Source organism: Ornithodoros turicata, chromosome 5 (genome assembly GCF_037126465.1).
Source record: "Ornithodoros turicata isolate Travis chromosome 5, ASM3712646v1, whole genome shotgun sequence".
NCBI classification, from domain to species: Eukaryota; Metazoa; Arthropoda; class Arachnida; order Ixodida; family Argasidae; genus Ornithodoros; species Ornithodoros turicata.
Window position 1 is genome coordinate 57,027,839 of NC_088205.1, and position 12,125 is coordinate 57,039,963.

Genomic DNA, 12,125 nt, shown 5'->3' on the forward strand with positions numbered 1-12,125 from the left:
CCGAGTTATTAGTTCATAGTGGCGGGGGCTTCGAATTGGCGAATTCAATCCCGAAAATCAGTATTGGTGTCACAAGGAGCGGGGACGACGAAGGTAGGCAAGGTAACGGTGTCGGCTTTGCCTTTGGGGGGAAAAACACTATTGGCCTCGAGAACAAGCTGTAGGTGTCGCGTCGATCGCCCAAATAGTGAGGATAAGGGAACGTGCGAAGCGTTCCGAGTGCATGGAGTTTGGACGCACGACGTACTTGTTCCTGTTGTAATTATGATACGGAAAGCATGGTGTGGTTCTGTTCGGTACCGCAGCGTAACCACATGTAAACGTCGGGTCTATCCTCACTATTGGTGTTATCGCGAGGGGGAGGCTCTGTCGGTTCTCGAGGCGAATAGAAACCGTAGCGTAGCAAATGTACCGAAACTACAGCGCGTGGAAATTGTAGCAAAAACGATTAACCCTAATGCTATCACCAGTTGTAGCGAGCCAGAGACGTTGAACAATATAATGGCTTCAATCGCTCTGGCGGGCAGCACAAGACAGACTTCTTGTTGATGTGGTATATAGTGTCACTTTGTGTGGCACGAATCATTTTGAAGGACGCTTGGGTGAAGTTAGACTGAGGAATGAGTTTAAACATTATAAACGATGTGCTGACGAGTTGAATGCACGAATTAGAACCGACGAAGTGGGCGGAGCGCCAAATAGTCCTCCACCCTCAAGCCCGTGGTGCAAACAGCGAGGCAACATTTCACAATGTCAGTGGCAAAATTTCCCAATTATATAAGTTGGTATTTTAGTTAAATAAACTTTGCCTAGAAATATATAACGGAAAAGATGAATCCACTAGCACATGCCAAGGTTATGGTTCATATAGTGCGTATTCGTCGAACTTTGTCGAACAACTTGACATTTCCACATAGGGTACACCTCAAGAGGAACCTTCATTTCCGTATCGAATTTCCTGGAGTGCAGTATTTGTTAGCGCTATTTTGCTCACGACACAACCGTTTTTTCCTACCATTCGCCTTCTATACAGAGTGCCATACAAGAAAGGAAATCGCCACTAGAGCACTGGTTTCAGTGTTCAACGAACTCTCTGAGAACACAACCCTGTGTGACAAGCTGGCTTCGGCGCTCAACCCAGAGAAAAGCAGTGAACTCGTTCATCTTGTAAGTTTTCTTACATGAGTATCAGTATTATGATGAGTAATGTGCCGATACACCTTGTTAATGGCACTTATCTGAGTTTCCGCGAGGTATTCTTGCAAGGATCTGTGTTGAAATATGCGTCTGGAAGCGCCAGCGGGAGAAGAAGAAAAACAAACACACAAACACACACACACACACACGCACGCACGCGCGCGCACGCGAGAGAGAGAGAGAGCAAGCTGCATGTAGCGCTTTGAGGCATTGCATGACCACCATTTGCAAGCCTTCACTCTAAAAACAGACTCAGAGTGACATATGTAGTTTTCTTCTTTTCATGTGCTGAAAATGACAAGGAAAGCCATTTTGCATCAATTTGTATATATGTTAATTGGTGCAGAAAGCTTACATACCGCTTTGTAAAAGTAACAACAAAAATATAAAACACTGAAGCTTTCCTTTAATGGATACAAGCTTTCCTGCAGTGGACTGCATTTCGTCAGGTACGTACTGAAATAAGACGCGATAGTTGTATCATTCGGCGGCAATGGTTGGCACACAGCGCGAGTACAGCAAACACGATTTCTAGGGCAAATATCTACAATGGAGCTTGTTATGTTCTAGCCGTTATTCCGAGATCACGGAAACTGCTCCTGTTCGCGACCTCCGTAGTATCGCACGAAGTCCTTTTTGCGCGTGTCTTTCAGCCCACGTCACGGCATGAGCTTCTGTTTCTTCCAAAACCTCACACATGCCTCCCCTTTATTTGCTCCACATGCCGTTACCATTGATAGGAATGATCATTACCCACAAAATAATCCCCCAAACCTCCAACCTCATAACTACGTAGAACTTGCCCAAACTTGCCCAAATCTCCGCCTTAACTCCAACCTCATCTCAGTCTTTCAGGAGGTCGCCTGACGGGCTCTAGATAGTGACGTCCCGCACTATGTCTGATGTAGTAGAAGGACCTCCCGCCCTCGGTAGATGCTTAGTTGACGGTGAAGCTTCTACCGGCAAACCTCGCCGGTCTTGGGAGAATTTCCCGTGCCGCTGACTTTTAACTTTTGTGTTGGCGCGAATGCAAAATCTTCTGAAGCTGATGGCCTCAGTTGGTCCTGATGTCGGTGCCATAGCTTTCCAGTCGCGACTTCTACCTTGCAACGGCCGGGCCCTGTTCGTGCGGGGACAGTGGCTGGTTGCCCCTTAGTAGTTCTGTGAATGAACCTGCTCTCCTTCCGTGAATTGTCTTTCATGTCAACCCCTCCACTCGTCAGTTGCCGATGCTTTCTCGCCACCGCGTCAGCTAGAGAAGATGGCCAGCCTTGTATACGAAGGTTTCGTTGCAACAGAAGGTTGGCAGGAGCCTCCCTAGTAGTGGCGTGCTTTGTGTTTCTGCAGGACAGAAGAAGCCTAGACACCATAGCATCAATATTTGCACCCGGTGCACTTTTCCTTATGTTATTTTCCCCTGGTTTAAATGAACCGCTCTACTAACCCGTTCGTTGAGGGATGGTGCAGATGTTACACGCTGTCGGAGAAACCTCCTACTCGAGGTTTCCAAACCCTTCGCCAGTTGCCCGAAAGTAGAGAGGAACTACACCCCAAGAGAGACATGACTCAGGGGCAATGTGACAAACAGAGGTTTACTACCTGCACACACACCAAGCACACACACGTTGCCACAGCACTCTGTCCCGATGTATTCCGGCAGTCTTAGCGGGCGTTCACACGGGCCAACTTTCAGCACCAACTCGGATCAACTTTGGAGTTGGTGGCAGTCGGCCGACATCACCAACCATGACCTTTTCGAGTTGCTGGGAATCGGTCGCAGAGCGAAAACTTCGGAGAGTTGGTGGTGGTCTAACCAATCAACGTGAGGAGCATTGCCACGTGACACTCGAGGGCGTCAAGCGATTTCGTTCCTGTCGTACTGCCTGGCATGGGTTCAAATTCTACAGAGGTACAGGAGAATGTTTTTTTTTTTTTGTTACTAGCGCCATATAAACATATCAATAGTCATTATTTTTAGATACTGGTGATCTTCTGGCGAAATAAAATGACTTCGCTTTGATTAATGACAGTTAAAAAAAAGTCACCAGCGGTTGGACTTGAACCCATACACCCCGATTGCCGTAAGGTTGGTTGTGGGCGGAGCCGTCCACCTCGGCTTCCAGCTGCCTAATTTTGTTGACGTCGAGAAAAACAATTTTCTTCTTCTTCGGCCTCAGATATATTTTCTTCGCCCGCGCGCGAGCTCGACGCTCCTTGTCCTCCTCGTCGTCGCTCTGTATTTTCCACCACCCTCAAAAGCACGCTGTGCGTAGTTACTAGTCCGGCATGTCAATTTCGATGTCACTGGAATCTGAGGGCGGAGGAGGGGGCTGCTTCGAATGTGCACCCATCACGACTGACGTCATGCAATTTATAACCGGCCCGGCCAAATTTGTGTGCAATATTTCCCAAGGATCCTGCCACCGGCTGTGCTGTCAGAGGTTTTTCCCATATTTTTCGGCAGACTTTCCGAACGGGCAACATATACCCTAAGGTCGGTCCAGAACTCATACTAACTCCCCTGTCTCCAGGTAACTATACTACTAAGGCTATAAAGTCCCCACTCCACCCCCAAAGAAAGAAAACTGGTAATGTTTTCAAAATAGTCGCAGAAAAGCACTTACGTCGCGTCAACCACGCCCTGTTTGCAACCTTTTGTTGGTTGTGGCAGTGTCGACAGGAAATCTGCGTTCGCATTTGCCTCCGACGTCTTGTACGCTATGGTATAGGGGTGAGGGGCCAGAATGCACAGAATGCCAGAATGCCATCGCTGCAAACGTTCCTTTGCCATTGAAGGGATCCCAGTCGTTGGTTCTATAATCTTTTGTGGATGTGCGTGATCAGTAAGGAGAGAAAAGTGGTGTGGTGTTCTTAAATGTAGTGTCGCAAGGCGTAGCGGAGAAAAGGGCAAGGGCTGCTGGATGGTCGAACTATTGGCGATAGCAAGGTGCTCAGGAGGGAGCCAACTGGGTTTCGCATGGACCTTTCGTCAGAATGTGATGCGTCGTCGTATCGCGAGGTCCGTAGGCGGCAGACGGACGGGCATCTGGGAACTCATCCAGAATGGCACGGAACTGTGCTAGGGCCGTGAGTCGTGTGAAGACGGGGCTTTGCGCGTATTCCAAGGACGGACAGACCGCGCTGCTGTTGTCGAGGAGCTTGTGCCTCTTCACGTCCACCATCAGAACAAAACAGCGGAGACAATCCGTACCGATGATGGCGCCGGCAACGTCCGCGATGAGAAAACCCATTGGAAGCTGCGGCGGAGGCCCAAGTTTAACGTGAGGGACCGCTCGTCGAAACACTTGATGGGTGATGAGTTGACGGCCTGCAGCGTATGCTCATAAATGCGGTGACGATCGGAAGGATGAGGCGGTACGATGCTGACCTCGGCGCCAGTGTCGATGAGAAAGCGAAGATGGTTGAGGGTGTCGTGAATGTAAAAAAGGTGGTTGCTGTGTGTCCCTGCCGCCTTCAATAGCCGCCGGAGTTGACCTTTCCTGGTCACCTATAGGGCTGGCGGCAGTTACGAGCCTGGGCACCAAAAGTGGCATGATTACCAGCAATATGGCGAAGGTTGTGCTGGAGATGGAGAACGGTATCGTCTCTGCGAGAGGTAGCGACGGGGAGACTCGTTCCGATAGAAGGATGAAGGGGAGCGATGAAGCCGCACGGTAGTAGAAGCAGCAACCAGCGTTGCCAGGCCCGTCACGAGCTGCGTGAGCCGGTCCACGCTAGTCTTCAGGATGTTGACTGTGGCAGACAAAGCATCGACTTGAGGAGCGTAACAGCGCGCAGAGCTGCGAGCCGGTACAGGGCCGGCACGAAGTTTGGAAAAGGGGCAGAATCGCTTCTTGCGACAGCATGTACAGAGTGCGAAGCACTTCCAATGTTGTCGGAGCGCAAGTCGACGATGCGGTCAGCTAGCCGCGCAAAGTCACCCAGCGGCATCTCTCCAGCGGCCGTGAGGACAACGCGTATGGTAAACGCGTCATATGTTAAACGCCGGAGGAAAAGCTCTTGCAGGATGGGCGAGCCGAGGGGCGTCTCATACGGCGAAGTAGTCGGGAGGCTTTCATTGCTTGTTATTTAATACTGGCATTCAACAAGGTAGTTGTACACATAAAGGATACATGGGCTACACCGAGTAGTGGGTTTACGAAACTCATTACTTTCAGTTCTTACATAAACTCTTTTTTTTAATAGCGAGCGATAAGCAGCACTTATAATGTGACTCTGAACAGCAAGCGCATTATCGTTCTTGCCACTTGTACGAGTACTGCTTGCGACACGGTTGTCTGAAATCAGCACCCCGTGATTTATGCCATCTCAAACCTTGAGGTGTTACAAGATCATTAATTTAGAGTAAGAAACACGTGCAGCATATGATGCACCTTTAAATACATTATTGGAACAAAATGTTGGATGGCAAGGACTGAAATACGGTGTGCAGAACTACTGACAGGCGATTTCAGACAACCGTGTCGCGATCAGTACGTCAGCTAAAGGGTACAGAACAGGGGAATGGAAAGACAAGAAAACGTCGGGTGGCTTATCGTGAAGAGATAACAAGTGGCGACGTTGCATCCATGTTGTCGCCGCATTCTTTGAAGTAATTTGCATCAAATACATTACGGTGGTATAGCCGTATTTGACTAGGCAGTCATCAGTAAAGTACGGTACCAGTAGTAAAGCACTGCGCGATCCTATACGCCTATCAGCCGGCCAGTGTCCGAAGTCACGAGGCCTGACTCAACCGTCGAAAACTTCGCTGTTTAGCCGCACACTTAGCGCACTTCCCTTCTCATGATCCCAGCCCGATACGATGTGAAAGAATACGCATCACAAAACCCTAACCCCAACAAGAGAGAACTGATGTTCTGAGGCTGGAACAACATAGAAGGGACAATCACATACAAGGCCTCAAGTTGCCTAAGAAATTAACGATGAAAGATGGAAGTCACTGAAAAGGTTAGCCAGCTGTAAGACTCGAACCCACATCTTCTGGATTATCGGTTCAGGGCTCTACCAATTGAGCTAAGCTAACACGCCTTCTCAGCGACTTCCAGGGTGCGTCATCTGAAGGGACAAACCACTCACTCTCTCTCACTCATCCTCCTTTCACACTTAGATTTTTGCACACTCATACACACATTCATACGACAGGGATCGACGCAAGCGGCAATTGTTGAACAAGAGAGAACTGAGAGAGAATCCAGAAGATGTGGGTTCGAGTCCTACAGCTGGCTAACCTTTTCAGCCCATCTTTCATCGTTAACTTCCTAACCCCAAGTCAGGTCCACGAATTATGCACGAATCCGACCTGTGCTTTAACCTGTGAGCCACAGAAACGTTTCCCGAAAATTGTGTTGAAATGGTGTGAGAAAGTGTAACCTCCAACGATTTGTTTCTGCTGATTTCTGATATTGAAACCGTGCTGTCATGGTCATCCTGTAAGATCGCGTAGCGGCCCCTCCCTTACCTTCGAGACGCAATCCTGTCATAATTGTGCCTGGACGCCGTCCTTATATGATAACCGATTTCGAACGCGAGGAAACAAGCACGGCTATGTTGCAAGGGATAGCCTACTACGTCTGACCATATCTACCAGCACTTTACAATCCGTGACCTATCGAGACCCCCTCCACCCCCTAAATGCACCAAAATGCTTGGCGACAGGTTGTGGGTTCGGTCGAGGACGCTATCAACTTGGTGACAGGGTACAAGTTCCTTAGACACTTGTACTGAAGCGGTGATGATTTTCGCAGGACGAAAACTTTTGAAAACGATAAATTGGATAACACCAACCCGCCCATTTGTTAACAAGTATGTTTGCTTAGACACGCCATCACGGACGTTAAATACGGTGTGCCGTGTGCCGAGCTTTGAGCGCCACAGACCGGCCATTGTCGCGTCGCTTATGATCATAGTTGTTTCACGACGTAAAGCAACAAATTATCAAATACAAGGAAGAGAGAGAGAACCTCATGCAGCAAGCAACGATCTTGAACTCAGCCCGGTTGAACTGAGCACGTCGTTCTTGAACTGAGCTCGTGATGCCTTGATAAGCTATCCATCGGCACTGTTCGGTTTCTTAGCCGGCGCGGTGCGAACCTCTGACTTTCACGGGAAGGGCATGTGACTCGAAAGAGAGGAGTACCTCGGAGCCGCACAAAAATACTTCCGCAAGGCGCGCAGCGAGCGTCAGCGCATTCATGTAAACTATCTTATGTCACCGGGTGCCATTTCCACGACCAAGCGCTTCCGTGCATTTGATAGGCAGGTAAACACACCAGGCATTCTAGCTCACCGGTTGACTCAAAGCAGCTTGTAGCGAGCCACAAATCCAATCGAAGTCCAATCTCAACTGCAGCCGCCGTAGCCAGAACTAGCCAGAATGTTTCACGATCGGTTTATGCCGTTTAAACGTTTCACCGGAATGATAAAAGGCACGCCACACAGCTCAACGTCGTCTTAAATCGTTTTATTCGCACTTTTATTACCTTCTCTGTTTCCGTTATTTTTTAAAACCTTTAAACACTGGAAAGCATCGTGCAACGCTATAGGCAGCTCTGGGGCATATGGTAGCTTCAGGCATTTGACGGTGGTTCGCGATAAGCTTGGGTAACTTCATTCGGAGTGACTGACTAACGGCGGAGACCCCTGTAACAGGAGTGGAATAGCCCAAACTTTCCTTACCTTTAATTCTCCTAAGAGCCAGCAGGGTGTGTCTTCTCCCGCTCTGCAGGCTGACGCTGCATTGAAGATAACTCTGCTTCAAGCAGTAGAGTAGCAGGAAAATGGCTTGGCAGGAATGGCACGAAAAAGTATTTGCGTTACTCATATGTAGCTACTGCTACAGACTATGAGCGCTAATGCGTTCCTTTTTAAAATTGTAATGTTCCTGAGTATTGCACTACTGTTGAGCGGGCTAGCGTGTAGCGGTATTCCGAAACGTATTTGTGGTAGCGGGTGCAAAACTCTTGAGCGGGTACCAACTGTGATTTTTCTTGCTGCACAAGTTTTCTTTGGTATACAGAGTGTCCCAGAAAACGTGCCATTGAATTATAATAAAAAAACTACACCACCTAGAATCATGCGGTCAACGGCATTTGTTCTTACTAGGTTTCTGCCAACTCCAGATGTGAATGTCGTGTAACGCAAGTTTAATTATGTAAATTTTTGCGTACTGAAGTCGGAAATTTGCCAAGTAAAGGTAACTTTCTTACCTCACCAATGTGAAGAGCGTGTCTAATTTACCCAAATTAATGATAATTGACAGGGATATTATAATGACACGTTATATATAATGACACGTTTTCTGGGACACCCTGTATAGCTGCGCTTTCGGCCACTCTTTGCAGATGTGATGTTTCAGGATGTTCAGCCTGCCATCATGGCCGTCGACAGTGTTCTTTCCTGCACGCCAGGTTAATTTGCCGTTTCACTTTAATTACAGGCGCTCTTCCTTAACGGGCGTCGAATGCTCCCTGGGAGTCTGTGAAGTCTCACAATTTGGCGTTAGTGTTCTGAATCCGTTGCCTGTGAGATTATAGAATGTATAATAAAAGTCGGGAATCAATTCGTAGATGTACGAATACCAAAAGAGGTTCCCATTGCAGCGTTGAATGCATGATCCAAAAGTGCTACGAAGTGGTTAGTGGCGTTTTCCACTGTTTTACCGAAATGCGCATGCGTTGGAATAATGGTCGTTTGACACACATGACTAAACTGTCGCAGGAATCGTTAGTGAGCCAACTGCCGCTGCAGAGGTTCGCCGAGAAAGACACATCCGTCTCCATATTCCACGACCTGTGCATATCAGCCACATGCAATATGATCGGGAGCCGAGACGCAAGGTGTCTTCTGGGTCTGCTACGACAAGAGCCTCAGGAAGAGGTCGTCGAAGACAACATACACTTTGTGGGATACGGCGCTTCTGGAGACCCACCACCGCTCCTGAAGGTTTGTTGCTTTTGTCGATAGATATGGGCGTTGCCGAGCCTACAATGAGAGGGCTTTTTCTCCTGGTCAGTGGTTTTTCCAGACTTGCGAGTACGGGGGTTGCAAAGAATTTGGAGCAGAGGTCATAAGAGTTACGTTGTAGCAGCTTTATGTATCATCATGGGGTGGAGGTCTGGATGAATCTCAGATCCTATCAACCATCAACATTGGTGGCCATGCATCAATGACCAGATAGGAGAGGTTGTCGATGAGAAATAGTGAATATCCAAGAGTTTTGCCGCCTCTCTCTGCGCATTACGGGCATCACTCTCATTTACCTATTTTATCTAAAACGTATAGTTCATTATTTTACTTATAGTATCTGGTTCGGATTACAGGTATTATCCTCGACATTCTCTGCGTCGTTCTTGAGACGGGACGTCATAGATGAATTATTTGCGATGCTGAGCACGACAACATTGGTGGAGCACGCACTGTGTGCTTTCACACAGATCGCTTCCGAGCTGCATGAAAACGCTGACAAGCAATTTCTCAAGTAAGTGTTAAACTTTATTAACCGAGTAGTGCTCGCTGATTGTATGGCCAGAACGGTCCGGTTCATCCGATGCGTGCACGAGCAGAGCAACCCTCATACAAGGTGCGTCACGTAAGACTTACGAGAATTTTTAATAAAAAAGCTATGAGAGCAGCATAGATGTTGTTTTTGCAGTTGAGTTCTACGGCCAGGTGGACATTCTCTGGAAGAGAGTATGTTAACTACCAGATGACTAATTACCTGAATTCATTAATTAAATTTTTAATTATGGAATTTCGGGCGAATGCGACATGGCAGATTGACTCTCCTCGTTGAACACCATTCCACGTTTAAAACATCCTGAATCACGCCGTGCGCTAAAGTATCCATCCTCGAATTGTGGCATGCAAATGAGTCGAAACCGAAAAAGCGCGCCTCAAGAGCGCATGACCCACGCCGACGGAGGCTTACCTGAGCCGGAAAACGGTTCATCTTGCCAGCTGAGCGGCACCTATTCAAATTATCTCCACCACTCGAAGTGACGTGGCCCTCTGACGTGAAGTCTGTCTCCCAGTCTGAGGGAATAATAGTCTCGTCAACCACGAGACACAGCGGCGACCTCTCCGTAGAAAGGAAAAGGAAAAATGTGCTCTCTGCCGACGTCCCATGCGCGCCTATAGTGGGAGTTAGGTATTAAAGAGCACCTACCACGTTTTGCGAGTGCTAGACGTGTCTACGTTCTCTGCACTCCGGCAAAGTTCCGGCACTCGCAACGTGCCAAGGCTAAGTCACCCGCCCATGCCGACTTGCTGAGTGAACGACTGATCTCTCCGCGAGTGCCGTTTATGCAGATCTGGCACATCGATCATGCCCTCATGCACGGTGGAGGAGAGATCGGCTTCCATAACTTTGAAGGAGAGATGAGATGCAGGCTAGCTGATTGTTCATGATCGAAAGGAACTCCGATACATAGAAAAGACGTACGAAGAGTCGCTGTTGTCCTGTGTACGTCTCTTCAATGTCCCGGAGTTCCCTTCCAGCAACCAATAACCTTTCTGCAAACATATAACAAACATTTTACAAAGAAATCTGCAGACCGTCACGGCAATCGTTGCGACATTCAGCGGCAATGCCAGACGTTTCGTCAGCGTCAGCAAAGGTTACTAACAGCTACCGCTGAAAATCGCAGCGCCTTCCGTGATCGCCTGCAGATTTTTTCTAGCACCCTCCATGGTCCGCGTTTACAGTGGCCATTCTGGAATTCATCTCACACAGAGGCGATTGGACAAGCGCCTCGAGACGTTTGCGCGGAACATGGCAATCGGTTTTCCGCTTGCGGCTCTGTACGTGCGTGAGAAAAATTTCAGCTCTGGCGAACTCTTTAAATTTTGTTTCGAAAGGTCTTGTACGCGTCTCTTGCCATCGTAAGGCACGTGTGTCTGCGTCCGCACGCCAGGCAGCCCAAGCTTATCGCGAACCAACGTCATCTCCTCAGTACATAACAAACGAAAACAACTGACTGAAGCCACCACCCAAGCAGCACAATGTACTGAAAGTCGAGTGCAACATGGGTGGACGGTATGTGCCTTATCAGTGTTCTTTCGTTTCACGGGTTTGTTCAAGGCCTTCCACCTACCCGTCCACCCCTATTGCACCCGACCTGCAGTACATTGTGCTGCTTTTGCACTGATCTCTATTCGCGACTCCAGCGAAGCCGTAGCCACCTAGTGGTGGAAGTGGCAACCCTCGAGTCCAGCAGAGTCATTTATAGGGAGAGTTTGGCCATTCTTTGATCTTTTGCCGCCTCGTGGGTGGAGCCTATTTCGACGTCAGAGTCGTCGTTGCACCGCCCAAAAAGCCTGAATCCAAGCAGAATCCGCTTATCAGCCATCTGGTGCGCGCCATATTGATGCTGTCCGTCAGCTTTGTTGTCGCAATGAATGCAATCTACAGGAATAACCGGCTTATGACCCACAGCCGCCTGTGATAAGGGGGGGCTTTGTTGCCAAACTGAAAGAGTTCAAGGACGAAGGGCTTTCGAAGGACAATGTACGCACGTGTCTGGCCGCCTTGCATCCTCAACAACGACCTGCATCAATATGGCGTCGGCGACCGGCTGACAACGGGACAACAATAGAGCACGGCAAGGGAGGTGGCGTAGCCCTGACGTCGCATGACGCGCTTCAAGTTAGGCTCCTCCTAATGGCCAAACTCTCCCTATAAACGGCTCTGGAGTCCAGGTTCGGCGTGCGCCACCTATAGTTCGCTGGAGTCGCGAATATGTAAAGGCTGACAACGAGATTTGGTCGAGGCAGACCACACTTAGGGACGACACAAACATGTAAGCCTCATACGCCCGGAATCATCGAAATGCAACAACTCAGGGAAAAGAGGCGCTGACGCCAGGAATCAGAAGACCCAGGTTCGATTCCTGGCGTCAGCGCCTCTT

At 48.8% G+C, this 12,125-nt stretch overlaps 1 protein-coding gene across 2 annotated transcripts in view; it reads left to right on the plus strand.

The window, feature by feature from the left end:
• The window catches only part of LOC135396064 (sister chromatid cohesion protein PDS5 homolog B-A-like), a 131,130-nt gene that overhangs the window by 82,809 nt on the left and 36,196 nt on the right, over positions 1-12,125 (plus strand). For both annotated transcript variants that reach the window (XM_064627108.1, XM_064627109.1), the window contains exons 16-18: positions 1,034-1,167; positions 8,938-9,162; positions 9,540-9,697. In XM_064627108.1, the coding sequence (XP_064483178.1) occupies positions 1,034-1,167; positions 8,938-9,162; positions 9,540-9,697 (517 nt within the window). The remainder of the gene's footprint in view (positions 1-1,033; positions 1,168-8,937; positions 9,163-9,539; positions 9,698-12,125) is intronic.